The sequence below is a fragment of the Urocampus carinirostris genome, chromosome 13 (assembly GCF_059441175.1).
Source record: "Urocampus carinirostris isolate Australia breed hairy pipefish chromosome 13, RoL_Ucar_1.0, whole genome shotgun sequence".
NCBI classification, from domain to species: domain Eukaryota; kingdom Metazoa; phylum Chordata; class Actinopteri; order Syngnathiformes; family Syngnathidae; genus Urocampus; species Urocampus carinirostris.
In genome coordinates this window covers 19068776-19093741 of record NC_142361.1, presented here as the reverse complement: position 1 = coordinate 19093741, position 24966 = coordinate 19068776, and the positions used below count along the sequence as shown (strand labels likewise).

Below are 24966 nucleotides of genomic sequence, written 5' to 3'. Positions count from 1 at the left end.
AGGGAAATTCTAGATGATACACAGGTGTTCAAATACTTATTTGCAGCTGTAACACAAAACAAATTGTTAAAAAAAAATCATGCATTGTGATTTCTGGATTTTTCTTTTTAGTTTATCTCTCTCACAGTGGACATGCACCTATGATGATAATTTCAGACCACTCCATGATTTCTAAGTGAGAGAAATAGCAAAATAGCAGCGTGTTCAAATACTTATTTCCTTTACTGTGTGTATATGTAACGGGTGTAATAATAACTTTTGTTTTATTTAAATTCCTGCTAAAATATGTGTATAGTTTTTGGTAAGTGTCCTGCAAGGATGAGTCCAACAGTGCCACCTGCTGGTATGGGGTGGAGGTTGGTTTTGGCTTCTGACATGTGACCGGGAGGCGGGGTTTGTTGGCAGTCTTACCTGAGAGAACTGCAATGGTAAGACACATCTTTTGGTGCTCCACGAAAGAAGTTAATTTTAAACATTATAACCCCAGCTGACAAATCTCTCAACATGCACAGTAATGTGATTGATATTGTCAAGCTGTTAAGGTTTATTTTCGTTTTGTTTCTGTTTTACTAAAATATGAATTCCCCTTGTAGAGATCAAAGAGATCAAAGCCAGCAGAAAAGCTAATGTTGTGACTCATCCATTTGCAGGTAACTTGTACCCGTTTTTATACTCATTATTGTTTTTATTTCTATTTTCTCATATACATTAAAAAAGGATGATGTTGGTTAAAATTCAGACGATAGAAAAATATGTTGAATCCATTGTAAACGTTAAAAATCCACTATACGATCTCTTGTTAAAAGTATCTTGTTAAAATGTAAAGATGTAAAAATGTATTGTGATATTCTTAAATGTATTTTATGTAAAGTGAAAAGAAAGCTCTTTGATATGCTTTGTTGGCAGTCTTACCAGAGAGACCTGCAATGAGATCAGAGAGATCAAAGCCAGCAGTAAAGCTAATGTTGTGACTCATCCATTTGCAGAAACTGTAATAATAAAAACCTCCTCATCCAGTCCAGCGTGAATGTGGATCTTTGGTGGGACACGTACACCGCGGTTACACATACATATATATATATATATACATATATATATAGATAAAATTATATATAAATACAACCATAGCCATATGAAGCCACTCGCCAAAAAATACAAAGTTAAAAATCTAGTTTTGATGACATTTTCCTTTTGAAATTTTCGCTCCGTACACACGTATTGGAAGAGTCGGATAGTTTGACCCGACTAGCTTAGGCTCATACTGGACACGCTTTTAAAGGGGCGTGTCGTATCTTGTCTTCTGTACCTATTCGTGATTCAGACCCCTCAATAGTTGTTCTTCCTGGGGCTTAACGGCAGTTGCCATTCATCACTTTAGTACATACCCAGGGCCGTTGCTAGCCATTTGGGTGCCCACCACCACCACCACAAAAATATCTAATTCTCAGTCCAGTGCACTGGGGAGATCATGAGATTGAAGTGGGCTGGGGCACAAAGCAGATTCACCCCTTTTCTCTGGCAATTTGGTTTATGCTGCTTTTGTATTGGTTAACCTTATTAGCGCTTATTATTAACACTTTTATTCAAAACCCCGATTTCTTCGGTCCTTAATTGTGACAACACTTTTGACGCTACTCTTCTGCATTCGCCATCAAACTTTGCTGTCCTAACATCGTGTTGAATTATATGGAAGTGTCGCCCTCTAAAGTATCCATCCCACATGTACTGCCTTTCTCAAGTATAACCACTTTCCTACGCAGAATGCCCAAAGGACAGACAACTGCTTAGCAATTGAGACAAACTCTGGTGTGAACAATCCAGTAATTTTGTAATATTTTCTTTAATCTTTCTAATCCAAATTATTTATTTATTCCAATTTGCGTGCGTGTGTATGTACATGTGGTTTATATGCTCCGAAACACAATTGTAATTTAGCCCTTTGAGAGTGTATTTTTTTTAGCTTGGTTTCGTGTCATGGCACCCCCAAACATCGATCAACATCTGCTTTCCTGTAAAAGGGGTTTTGAAGCTGCACGCAGCCATACATTTTATTCTTCAAAGAAACATCCAAAGAGTTTAATGTATCATTTAAAAGCGAGAAAGCATACAAAACTCAGAGGCAAAGTAGCGCAGTGGCATATTTGTTAGCATGGGTTTCATATAACACTTACTCAGAACATAATTTGGGTTAAACTTCCCCCAGGGAGCACTCACATTGTTCAGTTCCTATTATAAACACTTGTTTGTTTTAAAATTACTTTTAATATCACGATTGTTGCTCATAAATAGAACAAAAAGCACAATCCATGAGTGTGTACAAAATTACAGAATTAAAACCCGACTGATGAAATAAAAGACAGGCCATGGATATGTTTAGTTTTGAGCACGCAGCGGGAGTCGGGACTTTTGCGGCGTGCTCTCTACCTCTTCGTCGTACATTTTGGGCTTGCTGGTCTTTTTCTTGCTGCCCTTCTTTTTCTGAAGCGCACACAAAGCAAGAAACACGGGGCTGGGTTAATATGCAAGCCTTTGTATCCTGCACCGGGGTGCTCAAAAGTTGGTTTGGGGCACACTCACCTTGAAAAAGGGAAGACGCTTGCTCTCATTGAAGACGAGGTTCTCGTCGATGACTGAGCCTTCGGTAGCCGTGCTCACGTTACACAGGTTGGTTACGTCTTCCAGGGAGACCTGAACACAGCGGTGGATCAAACGCAGCAATCGTAAGCATTAGCTTGTGCTCAAGTCTTGCGTTGTACATGCCATTCTTTATTTGGACTTGACGTTTTAAATATCACACATTTCTAACTCTTGGCCCACATGATTTTATGTGGGCTGTGAGACATATGGCCAATATGTGGCCAAGCTTCATTGTGTCATTAAATTACTTGTAGTTTTAAATATGTCCACTAGATGTCGCCAAAGCCACGTGCCACTCGCAAAGCCCCCACTGTAGCTGTATTTGCTGACAACCATCAATTGACTGGAGAACATTGAGGAAACACTTCACAGTATTATTTATACTTAAAAGTCACAGATGCGCTGATAAAGGCAATACAAAATATAAAAGAATAGCACCCAATTGTCCTTTCTGAAGTTTAGAATTTTTTTTTAGTTTTTTCTATAGCATATATGAAATCTAATAGCAAAGTTCCCATTTTTCTTGTGTAAATACCATGTAAATTATAACTATAGCCTTATCCCCCTTGTTTTATAACCTTATCTTCTCTGTTCCTTTATCTTCTTGGCTCATACCTCACTGTGAATGTGTAAAACTGGAGTGTCATGCCCAATTTTGTTGTCACAATATGTTAACCCATTTTGTAACAATGACAATAAAGGTATATTCTATTCTATATTCTATTCTATATGCAGTGGACATTTTTATATAAAAGGAAACAGCAGAAATCATTTTATATGTTCAAATCAATCATTCAAATTACAGATTGTACACTTTTTTGTCACTTGACAGTCAGATTTAAATAAATTGAAGTGGAAATAGATTTAATTGATGTCTAGCCTTTTCTTTTCAAATGCGCAGTTGATAGAACACTTCACTAATCATTTCTTTATTTGAATTGAATCGTGAGGCTCTGAAAAGACCCCCAGCCCTTCAGCTAAAGGCATACTTTTTATGCCTATAATTTACTAGCCCGGCCCCCATGAGAATGGTTTTTCTACCATGTGGCCCCCGAGCTAAAATGAGTTTTACACCCCTGAAATATGTAAATGTAAATGGGGCAGTAGCTCAGGAGGTAAAGCGCCTGATCAAGAGGTCGCAGGTTCGATTATTTATATGTGTTATACGTCGAAGTGTCCTTGGGCAAGACACTGAATCCCTAATGCCCCCGATAAGCAGGTAGTTGTCTTGCATGGCGGACGCTGCTATCGGTATGTGAGTGTGAATGGGTAAGTGTGAAGCACATTGTAAAGCGCTTTGGGAGGTCTTTATTGACTTGAAAGGCGCTCTATAAATGCAGACCATTTACATTAAATAGCTAACCTGTTACAACTTTAAAGCTGGCCGGCACACAAAAAAAAAACCAACCTGTTCCTTCAAATCACATTAAAAGCTCGACTCTGGCTCCGTTCAGCCTGTCGCATGAGATTCTAGACATGAGCTACAGCCTACAACCGCTCCAGACATGTTTCCAGGTGTACTTATAAAACGGCCGTTTGTCCATATAAATTCTTAGATATCACATTTAAGATATCTTTCTCACCCAAACATTCCAAAAAGACCCATCAAAACCTCACCTGGCTGTATTTGTCATCATCTTCATCATCCACTTCCTCCTCCTGGTCGCCGGCCCTCAGTTCGTCTTGCTGCATCCTCAGACTCTCCAGGATTTCCATGCGGCTCCACATCTTGGCCATATGGCGAGGGTACACAAAGTCCCGCCTCTGCGGCGTCTGACCTGGAGTGCAACACATCAATTGCAATATTTGTGATGCAAATCATCAACTTATTTAAAAGACTTATCGCTTACTTAAATCGATTGACATTTCCTAACGTGCGCGGCATGCAGAACGTATAAAATATTTTACCGGTAGGCGAGTCGTGGCGCAGCTCCTCCTCCAAGAAATTTGTGACCAGCCCCTTAGCAGCATCCACCTGCTGGAGGATCTCGTCCTCGTGGCGGTCCAGGGCTGCGCCATCTGAGGACGATTGGCTCTGCAGGTTTTTTAATGCTTGCTTCATTTCCTCTTGATGGATCCTTAGCTTTACCTCCAACACGCTAATCTGCTCGGTGCTGTATGTCTGTATGCTCTGCAAGGACAGAAAGGAACATGCCCCGTATGTCATCAAAGTAATTTTGCAGGTGACAACGCCTTTTATGATACAATTTCCCTACCAATCCTATTTTCTCCATTCCTTTGCCGTAACAAATTTACACAAACTGTTTTTCTGTGAAACATTCAAAGCGCAGTAAAAGCATACAAATCAGGAGCTTGAATGACGCATGAACCTGTTATTACAAAATCAAAAGCCAGTAAATCATCAGGGTTTTTGGTCAAACATTAGTGTTTTTTGATCATGTTTCAAAAAACATATCACAAAACACACAATTCACCTGAAAAGAAGGAATGTTGGGTTGAAAACAAAGGCTGTCAAGAAATCCTGTCCCCACGATAACTTTGAACGCTTTTATCAATCATTTAAACAAATTGTCATATCTTATCTTACATCATTTTAATGGTCATTTAGAAATTATTTAAATCCCAATGTACATTTTACAGTTTGGTGGTTTTATTCCCATCCCCTTTTACTCCTTACTTTAACAACAATACAATGTGTAAAACCTTTAGTGAAGTTTACCAGACATGCAACCCACCACCACCCAAAAGGATGAACAGGCTTAAAACTATTTTTATCCCAGGGCCATCAGCCCCCATAACAAGCATACAAGACTGAAAAAAAAAATATATATATAACTAGTTGTATTGCAAAATAGGTATTGGATAGAAAAATGAGTATTCATATCTTATTTATTGACTTATTTTGAAATCTTGTTACTGCTATTTTTTATTGCACTGTTTGTCACAATTCACTTACAACCAAGACCAGTCTTCATGCACTACCTTGTAAATATTTTTGACTATCCTGAAATTCTTTTTTTTTCTCTTTAAATTATTTCGTCAAGTTTATCCTGGAGTGCCATGTCTAATCTCGTTGTAAACAAGGTTCAGTACGTTATACCAAATACATTAAAGCCAATTCCCATTCGAATACCTGACTGAGTGTCTCTGCATCGGCTGCCTCTTCAGCCACCAGCACGAGTCGCTCGCGCGCTCGCTTTTCCATGTGCTGTTGCAGCGCCGAGCTCCAGTCGTTGCCACGTTCAAGTGCGCCTGCACACATGAGTAGAAAAACCCAAGTCGGAAATCATTCACCATGGCTACCTTTATTTCGGTGACTAAAATGTCCACTCCAAACAACTCTACTTGTAACGCTGAGTGTATTACTAAGTCCTCATGAAGGAGGGAACAGGCTGTCCTACCTGATACACCGCGCTGCAGATTCTCGGTGTAACCGGTGACCTCCCCCAGTGTCTGCTGGTTCTCTGCTACGAGAGCACGCAGCTCGGAAGCCAGCGACGACGAAGTGGCGCACAGATGCTCTGCCTGGGCTGTAGCCTGCCGTTCCACTGCAACGCAGCCGCTGAGAGAAAGAAGACAAAAGACTAGTTAGTGTGGATATGAAAGAGTCAATTGGATGATGCAGTGTTTCCCATACATAGGAGGATTCGGGCAGGATGCCAGGGTTTAATAGGTCCCACCAGTCTCATAAACTTTTATTATTAAAAAATGTTATATTTTCAAACCTTTACAAATGCGAAGTTAATCAAAATAACTTCTAGATTTCTCATTATATAAATGATCACAAATGCTATGGTGTGTATTTGTGCTATGTATCCGAGAAACTAACCACCCAGACAAAAAGCACAGGAATGCTAAACACATTATCCTATCATAAAACAGCCCTGCGGGGCAGCACGGCGGCGCAGTGGTTAGGGCGTGTGCGGCACAGTTCTGAGGTCGTGGGAACCTCCTGCGTGGGTTCAAATCCAGCTACCACCCTTACTGTGCGGAGTTTGTATGTTCACCCTGTGCTTGCGTGGGTTTCCTCCGGGCACTCCGGTTTCCTCCCACATTCCAAAGACATGCATTTCAGGTGAATTGACCGGTCCAAATTCTCCCTAGATGAGACTGAGCGAGTGAGTTGTCTGTCCCCGTGTGCCCTGCGATTGGCTGGCAACCAGTTCAGGGTGTCCCCTGCCCGGAGATGGCTTGGATGGGCTCCAGCCCCCCCGCGACCCTAATTAGGATAAGCGGTACAGCTGATGAGATGAGATGAAAAGACAGCCCTGCATGGTAGAATACAGGGGCCACTTTAGAACAATCTTTGAAATGGTTTATAATAAAAGTTCCCTTGTAACCTTGTTCAGCCCCAAAATAGTAAAATAAGGGATCCAACATCTGGCAACTACAAAGGTATAGCCCGTTTAGTCAGCTTTACCTGCTCAAGTTCTCTTGATGGCTCAGAAGTGGTGCGTTCAGGGCCCCGATGGAGCGGCATAGGTTCACGTTGTCATTGTGTGACTCTGTGGCCAGCAGGTTGAGCAACTGAATCCTCTGCAGACGGTTGGAAAGAGATTACTACTCAACAGTTTCAAGAAGACTTCAAAACACTCAAAGTGCTATACAGAGAGGTTGAAAAAAATGTCTCAGGACTAAGAAATGATTTTTTTTTCAATGACTTTATTACGCCAACCACATATCTACTAATAAGACTGGGTGATATATTGGTTCTTTCAATTATTTAAAATATTTTATTCCAGAAAACATTATCAATGAAAATGTATCGCATAGTCCTTGCACTAGTTTGCTAGCAGTAGCGTTGCAGTCTCAGCTGCTAAAAATATCTGCCAGTATTAGCGCTCGCTGCAAAGTTGGAGCAAAAAGCATAAAAATCAGGCTGACTATACTGGTAGAAAACAGTTGACTAAATAAAACCCAATTCGGTACTCAATATCAAGAAAAATGTGTTTTCTCAGAATATTTGAAGCTCTTTAATCAACAAAACATGAAAATGCAAAATATTGGGACAGTTGCAGCATAACCGAATGAGAAAGGCAGCATAATAAAGACCACATAACAGAACTGTATACATTTAGTACCTTTTATCATATTGAATCATTCATTAGCATCCTCTCACAAGTACATAAGGTAATTTGTACTTATTTTTTTGTGTCAATATTACTGCATGTTGTCTGGAGAGAAGTATAAAAATAGATTTAAAAGAGTAAAATAAGAAGTTTTATTTCTTACTAAACCGGGTCAAGAAACATAGCCTGAAAATCATAGCCTGAAATCAAATCTCAAATTTTCAATATGTGAAAATGATTGAATCAGACAAAAAAAATGACCGTTTAACAAAGCACTAGGTACCTGCTGGTTCTTTTCTTGAACTTTCTGGATCTGCTCCTCAACTTGTTGATGTCTAGCCTGCTGATCTTTTATGTTTTGGACAGAGACCTCACGTAAAGCCACGAGGTCCAAAACCAGGCTGTTTAAGAACTTGCCCGTCTCCTTCAAGGCCTCCACCTGACGGATGGAGGACCGACAGAGGATATTCTGACAACAGGCACACTAACAAACATTTTTTAATTGTAAACTTCACGAACCTTGTCAGCCAGGGCATGCTGCACCTTGGAAGCAGTCCTGAGGGAGGCAGTCAGCTCATTGAGTACTGAAAGACCCGTCGAAATCTGAACCTGAAGGAGCTCATGCATGGCTTGCTGATGCTCCATCTACACACAGGCAAAGTAAAAAAAAAGTGGAAAAAACACAGCAAAGGAGAAAGTAAAAAAGAAGAAAAAAAGAAGAGAAAAAAACGTACAATAAAGGAGGGGTGAAGTATGAGAGAAACAGATAGGAAAACAGGAGAAAATAAATGTGCAAAAAAAAAAGTGGGGGAATGGTAAAGAAAATGACAATGGTGCCAAATAAACAGAGAAAATGAAGCATAAAAGTGAAAGACAGAAATCAAAAAGGTTGAGTGAGGGAACCAGGCAAAAAGGAGCGGATTTTGGAGTGTCGATGGGTCTTACGGACTCACCAGAAGTTCTTGGAAGAGCTCTTTGTTCTCTTGGGTGAGATCTTGGTGTTGCTGGAGACGCTCCTGCCAGCGAGCCACGCTTTTGCCAACCAGACACCCCATGTTGGCCACCAGGTCCTTTACACCGCTCACGGCGCTTGTCAGCACCGACGCATTATTAACCAGAACGCCGTCTGGCAGTAAAGGCAGTGTTAGTTACATCTGCTTCCAGCGAGTTGACTGTTCCGCAATGCTGTTTTAATGGCCGCCCTCCCAAAATGCCCATCTCCATGTACTTGTTCACACTCCGTGGGAGTGTGTCAATGTGAGTGCTAGGACTCAATCAGCAAGTGGGTTGAGGGAGGGGAAGAAACTTTTGGCTGTGCGTAGGGATTATTAAACGTTTTCAATAAATAAAATAGTCGACAATTCTATTGTCGCCAGACAAGTTATTCCAACAAAGGCATCAAGACATGAATATATATATATATATATATATATATATATATATATATATTTCCATACATAAGGCGCACCGGACTACAAGGCGCTACAGTAGGAACGTCGACCACACAGTCCGATAGTTCTGTCAAACTAACCCTCACCCCTTAACATCCCGACGGCTCTCAAAGAAGCAAATACGTGTCTTAGACACTAACGGACACGGTGTCTGTACGATGTCACCAATCACTCAAATGCGTCATTCCACATATCATTCGAAAGGTTAAACTCTTGGGATTCACTGTAACTTGCTATAAAATAGAGCTAGAGTGTTATGTCAGACTGTGCCTGACTAACTTATTTGAAATTAAATGGATGCAGTCCGAGGAACAAACATAAGTTGTTTAAACGTTGAAAACGACAAACGTCAGGCTGTTCTCTAGTACTTTTGTAACAGACTTTGAAGTTGACTACTTAATACTACTTCACAAAATTCACACAATAGTTCTTTTATTTACTGTTCTAGTGCTGCTAATGAGCTTGCTCCTTCTTTACAGGGATAAAAATGGACAAAGGTTTATTTATGGATTTATGTCTCTACTGACAGGGCACTGTGCCCATTTTAATGTAATTTTTGTACAAATCTACAATATGCTCAAAAAATATGTATTTTTTGTGTATTTATTATCTTTTTCCACATATTAATAAAATATTAATAAGATGATAAGTTGTAAAGTCACATTTTGAAATGCATATCAAATTGGGTCCCCTTTGCAGTAATTGGAAACAAAAAGTAGCGCTCAGCTTGAAAGAGGTTGGCAACTCCTGCTCTAAACACTTCCAATAGCTCCCATAGAAGGTCTAGATTCTGGTTCAAGGTATTTTTGAACATTCGTCTTTACAAAACATCTCCAGATCAGTCAGGTTTTATGGTTTACCATAATGACAGCTTGCTTCAAACCCCATCACAGATTTTCAATAATATTCAAGTTTAGGGAATGAAATGGTCATTCCAGAATATTCTGCATGAATGCCTTAGAAGAATTTGAGCATCTTTGAGGCTCATTGTCTTGCTGAAGTATCCAGCCCCAGCGCAACTTCAACTTAGTCAATGATTCCTCAGAATTATTTCATACTGGAGTCAATGCGGCCTTCAAATTGAACAACATTGCCAGTACTTTTATGTCCAAACAACTCTTATTTTAGTTTCCTCAGTCTGATAGAGTTAAGCTAAAGCATATTTGACAGGCAAACTTCATTTTGGAAAAGGCACTGTGGACTGTAGCTAAAATTGTTTTATTGCCTCGTGGAATTTTTGTTGAGTTTTCTTTTGACCATAACTTTCTTGGAATTTGTTTGATTCTTCATATAAAAGCATATGAGATCACCGTTTACCATTGGGCGTTACACGTAACACAATCACAATAAACTCCACATTTTAGCCTGCTGGGGCATCCTTTTTAAAGTGATCAATGCTGTAGTAGCTGCAGAAATGTCTGTACATGGTGAGTAAACAGTCGTCCTTACCAATAGCCTGCGAAAAACTGCTAAGGGCGCGGCGATGGTGTTTGCCCTGCTCCTGAACACCGCGCTGCACACCATTGAAGACTGCTGCCATGCGCTCGGTGAAGCTCTGTTGGGCTGTCTTGTTTTGTTCCTCCACCTGCACACACATAACAGTCACCACATGGAACAATAGGGGGGCAACTGCAAATACAAAACCTAAGCAGATATGGCCTAGAAAATGAACTAATCCTGCATAGGCTCCAGGTATGCAGTTAGTTATTTTCATATCCATTTGTGAGCGTTTAATTTAAATGTATTTTTCTTTTAGACTTTAAAAGTAGAGGTGAGCACAGTTGGCATTACCAGCTTCTTCCTGTCCAGCTTGGCGTGCAGGCCAAAGACATCGTTGACGCTGGCGTCCGCTGTGGTCAGCAGCTGCACAAAAACGCAAATACAGTCATCCCTTACTGTATCGTGGTTTACTTTTTGAAGATCCGATACTTTGTGGATTTTCATTGTGTATTGTGTTCTGCGGCAGACATCACTTAACAAATGCTATAACGGGAGCAGGTCGCAGAGGAATGTGTGTGTGAGTGTTGGGTGGGCTTGACTGCGATAGGCTGGTGGTCAAGTCAATGTGTCCACCCAAAACAAACTGTTAAAGAAGTCGACAGCTAGTATTTGATAGTCTAGGTACACTGAAAATAAATTAATCAATAAAATAGGACTCTGAGGAAATTCAGAAGAGGGCAATGAAATATTGATCACTACCGGGTGCCCGTGGTTTGTTATCAGGTCTGGGAACAAACAGATGCTGCGTATGGAGGGGACGCAAAAACGTGGCTGTAGGTCCGGCCTACTGTTGCAGCTACATAACAAAACTCATAAGCCACCCTGCAGAGCCTGTATCCGAGCAATGCCAGATCCCTTACCCATTCAACAGATGACCTGTAGCTACAACTTGTGTGAAGCCGCTACATTTGTGACAGGTTTTTTTAACCCCTTAACGTTCCTTTAAACGTCGCCTAACATCCCCAAAACACCTAAGTAAAGAAGATGATTCTTGGATAATATGGACAGTATGGTTCTTTTGAAAAGGTAAAACAATGAAGTTTGGTCGCAAACCAAAATAATCACTGCAAGTGCTACTAACATCGAATATTCTGAGTTGGAACACACAGTTATTATTCTCGCCTGAATTTTTTGTGCAATCAAATGCCTGCAGATGAGTATAGCATTGGTATCTTAGCTGGGAAAGCGGCAAAACAATAGCTTCAAGCCTTACCTGCATTGTCAAATTTAATCACAATCTGAAAAACTAAACATTGTATTTTGCACATTTTTCTCATGGTAGGTCTTAGCGTTTCCAAAAGTGACCAATTGGAGAAAACCAGTTAACAGCACTTTAAGTTTTGCAACGGTGTAATTTACTTTGGTCGATTTCTTTTTTTAGCTATTTTGAGAGTTGTAAATGTTTGACTTCTCTTCCAAGAAGTCAAATCAAAAATTGTGCACACTTGCGCATAATAATGGTGTGTGAAAACGAATCACAAGTGATGTTGCGCACTTTGATTTGGGGCTATAATATGAATACACAGTGAATATCTGCTCACCCTTCTGTTCAGAATTTCATCTGGTAACCGATGTGTCAATCATATTTCAAATTGGTTACTACTAGCTTAATATATGCTGAGCAGGCAATCTCCCCCCCAAAAAAAAAAAAAAAAAAAAAAAAAAAAAAGCGATTATTAGTTAATGCGGTCTGTGGACCGTGAAAAAAAAAGCCTGCTATTGGCCGAGAGTAGTGTTGTAAAGTCAGAGGAAAATGGCCGCATTGAAAATTATTTTCCGAGTCGGTTTGTTTTTAAACATAATTTATGTGGCAAAAATAACAAATCACAACAAGAAACGTACAAGATGCAGAAATGCTTTTAGGCGGAAAATTTGTATCCATCAGGATTGTCGTGTGTTTTAAAGTTCATAATTTACACGGTCAGATGGATGGAAAGACTCAGGATATCAATTCATCAGCTGACTTTCCAGGGGACTTATTTGTGAGCCATAACTGCTTTATGGTTTTCAGGTATCGTGTATGGATCTTTTGTGATGAGTACATTTTGAAATTGCCACCATATCTTGAATCCCAAAAGTTTAAGGTTTCAAATTATATGTGACATGACATATTTCAGGGACTGATGAAATCGTACGAAACGCATTTGATTATCAAGAGCCGGACGACCCGCTGTTCAATGAGTTAAACATCAGAGACCTGTCTCCACCCAAGGATCCCTGATGTTAGGGCGCAGCTAGCCTGCCGATCTCTACATTACTCTTAGACTGAAAGGAGAAACCTTCCAATTTAGTTGTACCATTGTTTAATGACAATAAAGACTATTCATTTATTTAACTGCAATTCTGTGTTTTTATTTGTAGACCTATAGTTGTTATTTTGCCACAGTCGTATATACGTTGTTGATCTAAGAAATACATGTTTCTATTTTGCGGGCTTTGACTATTGCAAGATTTTATTGGAATGCAACCCCTACAAAAAGACGAGGGATTACTGTACCATCTTAATGATTGCAACTATGCCGTTCCAAAGCCACCCCAGTGTATGTGGCCGAGTATGACGAATTTAGAGTGAATCGAAAACTGCTTCTGCAAAGCCAGCTCCCTGGGCAATATTTTTAAGTGTGAGATAATATCAGGCGGCACCTGTGTGGCGGTGGTGTAGAGCTCATCTCGGGCTGAGTGAAACTCCCCACTAATTAACTCCTCCTCAACAAGCTTGTGTTGGGTGGCCTTCAGATCGCGGTTAGTTTCTTCCAATCTGTGCAACAGACACAACAAAGTTGCCAGATGCTTGTTAGGATTTTCAGCTCGCAGAATCTCCTCATTGAGAAACCCTGAATAACTTATGGTAACCAGAGCAGTTCATTTGTAATACAACTCGAAAAGCCCCGAAATACAAGTTGCACCATGACGTGCGATTTGGGTTCGGGAGACTCCTCACTTTTGCTGCTTGTCGGCCAGTTCGGCTGTACAGTTCTCCAGCTTACTTTCACTGTCCGCAAACAGCTCAGTCACCTGTATGCACACACATCAAGGAATATCATGAGACCACAAACTGCTGTGACATCACATCAATACTCTAGAAGTGATCATAGATTGGAATTTCAGATCAGAAAGATTAGAATTGTGCCCTGCTGGCGATGACCCCGAAAGCCTTTATTTATGCATTTATTTTACATAACATGAGCCAATTCTCAGCCATCTTACTGCTTCAGGTAACCAAAAACTTCAAAAAGGCGGTACAAGAAAATGTGAGGTAAAATAGTATATTTTGGTCACTTTGAGTCTCCATAATTTGTATTCCTCCTTGCACTACACAATACACCGACATCTAGGGGTCATACAATACAAATTGTTCTTTTCATGTAAATAAAGCCCATGCAAATTACAGATTGATTTATACTTTTTCGCATTCATTTATAGTTTCACATTAATTCTAAATCTCATCTCAAAGTTCTCATTTTGTGTAGCAAATTAAAAAATATAAAAATGAAAATATATTTTTGATCAGAGCTTTCCTTGTGAAAAAACAGATTTGGCCCAGTTTCACCTAGACCACAGGTGTCAAACAGGTGGCCCGCGGGCCAGACCAGACCCGCTAAGGTATTGAATCTGGCCCGCGAGACAACACTCAGAGAAACGCAAGAGAAAAACAAGCTGCAGGGTGAAATATGTCAACTTGATGTTGCCAAAGCCAGGTTCCTCTCACAAAGACACTGTACTTGTATTTATCTCTCTCCCGCTCTCTCTCCCACCCCTTTTCTCCCACTCTGTCTCTTTCTTTCTCTTCCTTGGTTCCTCTTTGTCCCTTTCTCTCTGTCTTTTTAACTTATTTTGCTCTAACTTCCTTTGTTCCTTTTCTCTCTTTTTGCTTTTTCTCTTTTCTCTCCTTCTGTCTTTCTATTTCTCTTTGGATTTCTTTCTTCCACTCCCTTTCTTTCCCCCCTCTCTCACGACTTTTTATCTCTTTTGTTTCTCACGCTCTCTCCCTCTCTCCTTTTCCCTCCCTCTTTCTCTTTTAGTTTTTTCTTTCTCTTTAATCTACTAGTCCGTCCCCGGCAGAATGTTTGTTCTATCGTGTGCCCCCCACCGCCAGTTGAAATTAGTTCGACAGCCCTGACCTAGACCATAGCACAGTTATTATTTTTGAGTTATGTTTAGCATTTTTTTTTTTAGAGAATCGTTTTTGTTTTTTTTCAACTTTAAATGTGTTTCTTGACATTGAAGTCACTTAGTATTTACAACGGGTATCAGGTAATAATTCACAATAAGAACAACTTTCCTTCATAAAACAGTACCCATGAGTGTTACGGACTGAAAGAAAATGGCCAAAAACGAGAACATGCTTTAGTCGGGGTCAATGTCTACCTTCTTAAGCTCCTCCTCCATGGCAGCAATGCGATCGGTGTACTCAGTGATGTTATGGTTGTTTGCAGTTATTTGCGCCATCATGTCGCTGAAAAACATGATGGTTTTAGAACAGAAATCTCACATGCTCACACAACATGACAATGTAGACACGTACGCATAATTCTCCGTTGATAGGTACACGCCATTTTTGTCCCTGGTGGCAGCGAGATCTCGCTTGAGCCGCTCAATCTCCTCGGTGTATTCCTGAGCGTATACAAAAAGAGTGCAATATTTTTTCGACCAGATTATTTCCAAAAATGTCCATCATGGAATTATTTTGTGGCGACCGGGCAACGAGTGAATCAAGTACAAACATGCTACTCGCTTAAGATGCACTCAGGGACAATCTAGTGATTTGCTTCCATTCCGGCCTCTGACTTGAGCCAAAATTTCTCACATACAGTATGTGCTGACAGTTTCAAACAAACTGCCTCATGAATAGTAATACTGTCCTTCATAATATGTCAAGCGCGGGTCTCACCTTGATCAGCGTCTTTTTGGTGAGCTTCTGGTTCACCTCGGGCTTGTTCATGATGTTCTTGGCCCTGCATGCGTACTCTAGCGTGCTTAGCGTCTCCTGCAAAAACAGATCTTGGGGTTTATAATTTACACAGTCATAACGGTTCTGAATTATAACGCTGATATTGTCACAAGCCGTCCATTGAATTATAAGCAATTTTCATTAGAATAAGTCATTTAGTAATGGTAGCAGCATAACAACTACAACTAATAAACTTGTGATTTTTCCTCATTTTGTGTATTATGCAGTTTCCAAAGAATAAAGACAGCATACAGCAAAAACAAGGTTCACTGGACTTTGTCATCTTTTTTTTCTTTTTAGAAAAAAAAAAGCTTGAAGTGTAATCTATCTGTACTTATCCGTATATTCCCTACTATGACCACACTCCTTCACAGAGCCTACACACTTCAGTCGCTGGATACAAGAAGCAACACTGGGAAGTGGGGGGTACCTTGATCTGTGGACAAAGATCCGATCAAAGCCACTCCAGCCATCTAATAGTGATTTGTCATACTGAAATAATTCCCAGAGGCGTGATACTTATTGATAAGCTGCGCCAAACAGTTCAAAAGTTCTTTATAAGATTTTATTTATATATATATATATATATATATATATATATATATTTATTTTTTTAATACATTTTGGCACTCATTGACAATGCTGCTGAAAACATATTTATATGTTATGGCACTGAATGAGTTAAAAATAAACCCCACACAAAATCTGCTTCAACATCAAGTGTTCCGGAAGATGGCAGTAATACACCATATATAACAACAGAATGATCAACATTGTTAAGATAAAAATGATCATTGCCTGATTTTATTTTCTTCCGCCGATATTTGTAGTTTGTATTGAAAATGCAGACAGTGGGACTTCTACGTAAATATTCAATTAGTTCTGTTATTAGCTACGTAACCTGAAAACTTCATAAGTAGAGACGCAAAAGCACAGTATAATAAAAATAAAAACAACCATAAAGAGCATCAGAAAATGAAACAAATACATATTAAAATTAGATTAACGCACAATAAACATAAAACGAGAGGCACATAATGTAAACATTTTTTTTTTAATTAAAAAAAGTAAAAAAATATATATCTACTATATACCTTTTTGCCTCGCGTTTATTGAAAAAAAAAATGACTTAATAACATCTGCTTTTGCCGGCTTTTTATAATCCGTAGGAAATGCGCAGAGCAGACATGGTGGTAGCCCTACTTGTCAACACTTTACGAGTGATTCCACAATTTCCGAGACTTCATGGAGTATTTCTAAAAGGTTTTTACTTTTGGAATGATTGAATGATGGCCGAGTCCTCATCCACGCTATCTTGCCGGAAATCGTCTCTGAACTCTGACAGTAACACGGAGAGCATGATGGGAGCATTCTAGGTAGATTTGAAGCGATAGCCAGTTTGTTTACGTTTAGGAAACTCTGAGTGGCAAATAGCAGCGCGTACTGTATATTTGACTTCAAAAACTTAGAGGCGATCTTTATAACTAGAGCAAATATTTCCCCATTCAGGCACTTCGTAACCTTAAGAATAGGTACCACTGTATTTAATAATTTGGTATTTCCTGGTGTGATAAACTACAGAAGATTCAAAATATTATGTACCATTGCAGTCCAAAAAAGTAATTTGCATTCAGTAAATTGTGTCTTTGTCTTTTAAGAATTGTATTTGTGTGTGCAGTGGCAAAACAAACCCACATCCAGATTACTAGAAGATGGTGAAACAGTGGCTATGATGGAGGTCTTGGTGCGTCCCCCCAACGAGTCTTGCAGTATGCGTGTCAGCTTGGACTCTCTACAGGGAGGTCAGCGATAGCAATGTCATTCACATGCGTCACATTCTTGCTTGCATGCTTGCAACATGCATGCACCTGTATGGGATGTGAGGTCTCTTCTCCACCAGGGCAGTGATGACGCGGCCAAGTGTCAGGAGGGACTGGTTAATATTCCCGGCCTCTCGTGCCCGCTTGTCCACTGCACCGGAACGTCCAATGTTCTCGCTTCCCGCCAGGTCCACCTAAACACCACAAGGACACAAATATTTAAACAAATTCTCAAAATAAAATCATATAGGGAGGAAAGACACCAACATCTGTGTGTGCATTAAAACTTAATATACCTGTATTTTCAAAACCATTTTTGTAAGGCTTTAACTTAATACCATGGGGGAAAAAAATCGGAAGAAAAATTAAAAGATATTTAACTGTTGCACATTGGTATATTTTGAAGGCAGGCAACAGACAAAAAATAACAATATGCAACCCATTATAGGTTTGTATTCTCATCAACACCTATGTCCCTGAATTTTTAATTCCCAGCAGCCCGAAAACGAAATTTTAATAAATGTATTGAAACGAGTGATTTTTCAACAAACCACCATAGACAACCTTTTTGTGATTTAAATACTTGCAAAACTAGGATTCCAACATTAAAATATTTCAATTGCAAGATATATTTTTTTGAGCGAAATTAAGTTAAATTAAAATGATCATGTTTCCATATATGTTGATCCTTATTCCAGTTCAAGTTAATCTGAAGTTCTTATGTCACAGAGCAACGCAGGCACATATTGTTTAAATTAAGATGGCAAACTGATAGATTTCTGGGGTACTCAGTAGTCTTATTGTTGCTCAACTTCCTGGAAAGAGTTACAAAAGTTAGCTTTACCAGGTTGAGTTTGCCGATCTTGACCAGCTCTTCCCCATCCAGTGTCATCTCCTTCATGTGAATGGTGACCGCGAACACAGAATGCGAGCGGCTGTGCACAAGAAAAAAGTCAAACCTGCACAAAAACAAACTCAAATAATGTAAGTGTCCCACCTGGAGTAGGCATTCATGAGCGTGGAGGCAGTCCGCCTCTTGGCCGATCCTCTCTCCAAAATCTGATACACCTCGTCTTTGTTGTGGACGGTCACCTCCTCCAGCCCTTTGACCACAACGCCGCGCTGCCACCCAGCATCACAGGGATTAAAAATACAGCAAGGAACTGTCTCCTTCAGGTTAGTGAATGTGCAAACGCATGATTACTGGATCTACTGTGAGTCATTAAGAGTACCCAGAAAAATGTTAAATCAAAAAGTGTAATTTCTGGCGTCTTTTTCTGTGGTTGTGTACAAGATGCACCTTGTTTCTCGGGTCATCAAAGAGCTGCAGTCGTTCGTTGATATCCTCGGTGGGGCTGAGCAGGTCAAAGAGCTCCTCGTTGTAGATCTCGAGCAGGGACACTTTGACAGAGAACTCTGTACCATTCTCAGAAAGTCTCTCGAAAATCTGATGGAGGGTTCTAGGAATGATGCCAGCCAGGGGATCCTACAAGCGCCGGGAGAGGAAAGAGGTTAGGAGTTGTTTGCGCAGTGCAATTTTGTGTGGATCAAGGCAAGCATTACTCACCTCATCCCATGTGAACTGCTCGTCTGGACTTCTTTCTCCCTCCATCGTGAATGTTTTTCCAGTTCCTGTCTGACCGTATCTGCAGCAAATCACCAAAGAATATTGTTCAGATGTACCAGATAATCACAATGTTTTGAAAGTTGAGGTGATTGGACTGACCAGCAAAGTTTGTAGCCAAGTCCAGTCAAAACAATTTATGCTTGTTTCTTATGGAAAAGTATGTGCACGCAAACTTCAAGTTACATTCGGATGTGCCGCTCATTATCTCCTAGATAACGCAAACTATTTAGCATCAGAGATAACTATATTTCCAATGTTAGCTTAAAAAAAATATCATCCACAGCATTTCTAGATAAGCCCTGTTGTAAATTGTCCATAGTCTACAAAAAGTCCCTGAAAGTTAGCAATCGACTAACATGTGCATGCTTACGCAAATATAGTGCAGTTGTAACCCATGAAAACCTCATCCAGGATGGGACACACCACGCTCCGGTACACATCAATCTGCTTGGCTGCAGGTCCGAACACCTGAAGGTCACAAACAACAACAACACAACTGAGGTTCTGACAGCAAAATGATTTTACTGCGGATATACAGTAGTAACTCGACGAACCATGTCGAAAGTGTACGTCTTCCTGGATGCCTTGTCATGGACGCCCCCCGTCCGTGCCAAAACTTCCCTCCTGTTTGGATCGCAGTCAATAACATTGTACGATGACTTGCGCTCCACCGTGTTGAAAGGTCTACAAGGAAACAAGGAACACGTGATTTTTTTAGTGTCTGCATCACAATATGTCGGTTTCTTTAAATGGGATTTTGTTACTAAATGTCAACTATCACCCTCATTCATCTGATTAACAATCAAAGAAGCACATTGTGGGGTTCCGTTTGGGAAAGGCACAAAAACAACATCCACCACTAATTTACACAGGAAATGTCAAGATATTTGCAAAAACACAGCTCACACACCCACACAATATATATATATATATATATATAGGGAAATTCACACTTCCAGCAGTCTCCGTTGTTTATTGACAGATTAACAGGATGCCCTCGGGGTGCTTTGTTGTAGTTTACACCGAAGATAGAAGCAGAGAATAAAAACAATAAATCACTAAAAGTGCGAGATAACACGGAGCTGTTAGAAAGGTTGCCACTTGCGGCGGCGCCGCTTTGATCTTTTATACATGATCTTTCATATAGAAGGTTTTTTAGTACACACCCCGAATTCCATTTATTCTTGGAGAAAGAACGTATTCAAAATCAAGTTTATGCTAACTTGTGTTTAATACTGTACTCAAAGAAAATATTTAAGTTAAATATATTTTCAGGTTTTAACATTTTTTTATTTTTAAAACATTTGCGTTTCTATATGTATAGTCCCAAATCTCCATACAATAACTGAAATAAGGTTAGATTAGTGATCTGTACATAATAAAGTTATTTTGGTCAGATAGATGTCCGCATCTACTCAACACTGCAATGTTCTTTGCCAATTTGGATTGTATACTATATTTTAGGGCACTCTTGCTAAAACCACTGCTAGAAACCACTCAACTTTATACTGTACTTTATTCTTTGGCTATTTGAACATTACTTATCTTCATCTCCATCTTAATGTATTTTGGGGATTTCCCCAAATATCACCTTTGTTTTTGACAAGTCTGTAGTAGATGGTTCGTTTTTATGAAAATACTGCTCAACTTTGTTTAGTTCCAGGGTCATTTCTGAGTGCAAGTCCTGTAAATTCCAGTAAAGTTAGGCCGAGGCCTTTTTGTGGTGATGTTAACAAATAGGATACATTTGAATTTCAATGATCACTTATATACACTAAAAACAAGGTCCTTCCACTGACCCCTAGCTTTGGTGTCACTCAAGGTTTCTGTGTTCGGACCATCAAAAGTTTTGATTGAATAAAAACAGCTAGGCTAAGGTTTAAGCTTATCGACAGTGTAGGTTTTTGGGGTCGCAATGCCATCTAACATTTCATACTTACAATTCAAACGTAACAAGCAGTGCAATGTTTATACTGGTTTTGCCCCAAGCATTTTGAAAACACAGGGTTTGCACACTTTTTTCATGGCCAAATTCATGCACTCTTCATGGACTTTCAAAGCCAATTTTTCATTTTCTCCAGTAACTTTAAAATAAGAGATCTGATTTTAATCGTGTGCTTTGCTGAGCCAAATATATCTGCAATTTTCATATGCGATTTTTAATCTAGTGTGAGCGTTCATCAAGAAATATAACTTTTACATATTGAGTAAAGTATGAGTATATGTATAGGATTAGAAGAGTAAGTGTGTATGATCTTTGGGAATAAAATCTCTCCCCATATAGATATTGGGTAAAATTTCGGTATGATGTAACTTATATTTTCAGGTGTAGGAAGTTCTCGGTGCAGTTGGCCATGGGAAATGCTACCTTTATTTTTATTTTATACATGGCCCATAATAAATGTCCATAATTGATACATAATCCTTAAAGCAATACACATTTCATAGTACCCTGTTTGGGTGTAGCATGCACATTTCTTCTTGGGAGCGGCCCGTCAGGGGCGACGATGATGCAAAGGTCAATGCCATACAAACTTATGTCAGCTGCAGTTAATCCCGAGGGATGAATAAAGGCAATAGCAAATCCAAGCTACCGTAGAGCAATGTGTGTCATTTATTAGCAGACTTGTTGAGAAACAGGACAACAATTTCAAGCATTTACAAACACTTCACCCAAAATTCAAGCCCTTTTCAAGCCTTAAAATAATTACATCATACCTGTCAACCTCCACGGCTCCATGCCCTCACAAACTGTCGTATTTTCCCTTACAAAATAATCTTAAAACATTTTTTTTCAAACGTAGTTTAACATGTTATATTGTACATGTGTGTCGTTATATCAAATATATTGTTAATTAACATTTTATTGTGAGATACTGAGTTGCTCTACATGAATGAGGTTTATTGTAAAAAAAAGTTCAAAAATTAGGTAGCTTGAACGTTCACTGTAGAAGAAAAAATACATGCAAATATAATTACCGTATTTTCCGCACTATAAGGCGCACCTAAAAGTCTTAATTTTTTAAATTTAATTATTAATTCATTTACTGCATTAAATTATTGTTGGTAATATACTGATTAAAGGGATAACCACAAACCGGTCTTTTTTCATTTTCTCCTTTTATACTTCCTTTTTTTCTTAACTTTATACAGCATAATTCGTAATAGAATGCATCAAAGCAACTCTCTTTAATAAGTTGGGCCGAAAAAGCCGGTTCTCCAAAAAGAGACGGACTTCCTTTCACCACACAAATCCCACAGAATGGTGCATGATGGGAAATCCCTTGGCAGCAGACGCATGCGCACAGTAGCATCTCGCTTAGTTTGAAACGAAAAAAAAAAACAAAAACAAAAAATGATACCGAGATAGCGGCTACCGCGGCGAACTCGTTTGACTTGTTTGATTTGCAGTTTCGTGATCGTCGCTGTATACCGGATGATACCCATCTCATTTCATCAGCTGCACTGCTTATCCTCAGTAGGGTCGCAGGGGTGCTGGAGCCCATCCCAGCAATGATCGGGCAGTGGGCAGGGGACACCCTGAACTGGTTGCCAGCCAATCGCAGGACACACAGGGACAGACAACTCGCTCACCCATTATTGACAAATTTGCGTTTTCCGTACAGATTTTCTTGTACGTCGTACACGTCTCAAAATGCATAATAAACGGACTTTGTACGGCAAAACGTACAGGTTGACAGGTATGCATTACATTGACATTCAAGTATTATCAAGGAGCCTTACGAACCCTGCAAACAACACCCGGAGAATAAAAAACCTTGGAAAAGTCCACATTATTGACGAGTGAAAAATTTATGAAGTTTACCGGCATCTGACGACAACTTGGATGTTTCTGCCCTTCTCGTCCCGTTTGACGGCGCTCAGGTGATTGGAAGACATGTCTGTGGTGCGACACAACGACTGCGTTAATTTTGGACAAGGACCAAGACAAATGTAACGTGAAAATCAAATGTACAGCATTATTATTGTCGTTATTATATAAAGCAGACATATTGGATCCGAAGCCCGCTCGCTTTATCAACAGAGCTACTTTGATTGTGAAGCACAAACGAATATGAATGTACTTTACCGACGGTTAAGTCTCCCAAATGTCGAAAAAAATCTCAAAGCAGACTTGATCCAAACTTACCGGAGACGCTCAAAGAGTGTTCCAATAATCCTCCTTTAGTGCTTTTTGTTGACTGTTTACGTTCTGTTGATTTTTTTTTCTTTTGCGATTAAACGTCGTGGCGCCTAGACAGCATCTAAATTTTCGAAGATTACGTTTTGAATTCTGCCCAGCCAATCACACTAGAGCAAAACCAAATGAGCCTCTCTATTGGTCAAAGCAAGACATGTGACTGCTACTCAGCTAGAATTGTGGGAGATTCAAATAATTTTCAATAAGATTTTGTTTTGTTTCCTTTTATTGTTTATTAGTATGATATCAATCACTATAATGTATAAATATTAATCATTCATGACAGTCATTCTGAGTCTAATTTATTAAAAGTTTTTAATCCGAAAATAGAAGTCACGCGGATGACGTCAAAGAAGGCGGGGTTTTTAAAATAATTCGCTGGGTTTATTCTTGTTTTGTTTTTATCGAACAATACGAAAATCAACAAACAAATGAACGCTTCTAAAGCGAAATGAAAAGCATTTAAACATTAAAATCATAATAAGTGATTTGTATATAATTTGTAGACGTGTGGATACACGTACAAAGTAAGTCAAGTCATGTTTATTTGTATAGCCCTTAATCACTAAGAGTCTCAAATGGCTGCACAGATCCAAGACTATTGCAAACTACAGACTAATATGACACCATCCCCTCATCTAAAACCTACATGAGGGCAAATAATACACATATTATCAACATAAAATATAGGTTATTCATATGATATAGAGTATAAGTGTGTTTTAAGCTTCGATTTAAAAATTTCCACTGAGGTCGCAGATCGAATCTCAGGCTAAGTAGTTGATTTATGTTGGTTTTTGGTGCTTTTTAAATGAAAACGGAAGCTGCAGTCTGTTAACCGTCCTAGATCCATTTTATCCCAGACATCACAAATGCACCTTTATTTGAACGGGACAGTGTGTATTATTTAGTTCCTCCCAGTGGTTAAAAAAACAAATTCATTAAAAAAATATTGGTTTAAATAATAAGCAAAATACATGAGCTATAGTATAAACGTGCATTAAAGAAAATACTTGTAGGTTGAGACATCTTCAACCGAGCTAATGTCTTACTTGTAGGTAAGACATCAACTGCCCCCCAAAAAGGCTGGGCAAAAAAAACAATCGAGGAAAATTGTGTGGTTTGGTCGCTTTTGTGTCTCCGTGGTTTGTATTCTTCCTTGTGCATTGCGGCACTCTTTTTCAATTACACTACACAATACAGTGACATCTTTTGGTCAAATAATAGAACCTGTCTTTTTAATTAAATTGTGGTTTTTAATCATGTTTTAAAATTAATATATGTTTCGCTTTGTCTTTTATAAGGACCCGCAATTAGTCTTAACATTGCTACGAATAAATTAGTACAGTCTGAATAAAAGAATATCAAGGCCGGTGTTGTGCCTAAGTTCGACTTCCGACAGATTTGGACTGGACTGCCAACACAGAAGCTCTGTGCAGGAAATCTGTACTTCCTCAGAAGGTTCGCGTCCTTCAACATCTGCAAAAAGCTCCTGCAGATGTTCTAACAAACAGTTGTGGCGAGCGCCCCCTTCTATGCGGCAGTGTGTTGGGGAGGCATCACTAAGAAGAAGGATGCCTCTCGTCTGAATAAACTGTTGTGTGCACAGAGCTGGACAGCCTGACAACTGTGGCTGAGAGACGGGCACTGAACAAGCTGCTGTCAATCATGGACAATTCACTACATCCGCTACACAGCGTTATCTTCAGACAGAAGAGCAGCTTCAGCGACAGACTGCTGTGACTGTCT

At 39.5% G+C, this 24966-nt stretch overlaps 1 protein-coding gene across 1 annotated transcript; it reads right to left on the bottom strand.

The window, feature by feature from the left end:
• Positions 1-1960: 1960 nt before the first annotated feature.
• kif11 (kinesin family member 11) lies at positions 1961-23308 on the bottom strand. The gene is made up of 27 exons (XM_088350995.1): positions 23167-23308; positions 22843-22918; positions 19571-19700; positions 19387-19484; positions 18957-19035; positions 18690-18875; positions 18387-18511; positions 18234-18324; positions 17438-17583; positions 17265-17361; positions 15510-15605; positions 15144-15232; positions 14987-15074; positions 13560-13633; positions 13262-13376; positions 10910-10981; positions 10568-10703; positions 8621-8793; positions 8187-8312; positions 7951-8106; positions 7019-7134; positions 6000-6160; positions 5732-5850; positions 4546-4768; positions 4255-4415; positions 2578-2688; positions 1961-2478 (listed from the first exon to the last, which is right to left on the bottom strand). Exons 2-27 carry the CDS (start codon positions 22914-22916, stop codon positions 2374-2376), a joined length of 3147 nt encoding a protein of 1048 aa, XP_088207121.1. The 5' UTR covers positions 22917-22918; positions 23167-23308; the 3' UTR covers positions 1961-2373.
• Positions 23309-24966: the final 1658 nt, after the last annotated feature.

Coding starts and splice junctions, on each gene's coding strand:
- kif11 (XM_088350995.1), bottom strand. CDS start 22,916: ATGTCTTCCAATCACCTGAGCGCCGTCAAACGGGACGAGAAGGGCAGA. Junction 13,377..13,559: donor CTGGCCGACAAGCAGCAAAA/GTGAGGAGTCTC, acceptor TCTGTTGCACAG/ATTGGAAGAAACTAACCGCG. Junction 4,416..4,545: donor GCGCCACGACTCGCCTACCG/GTAAAATATTTT, acceptor GTTGCACTCCAG/GTCAGACGCCGCAGAGGCGG.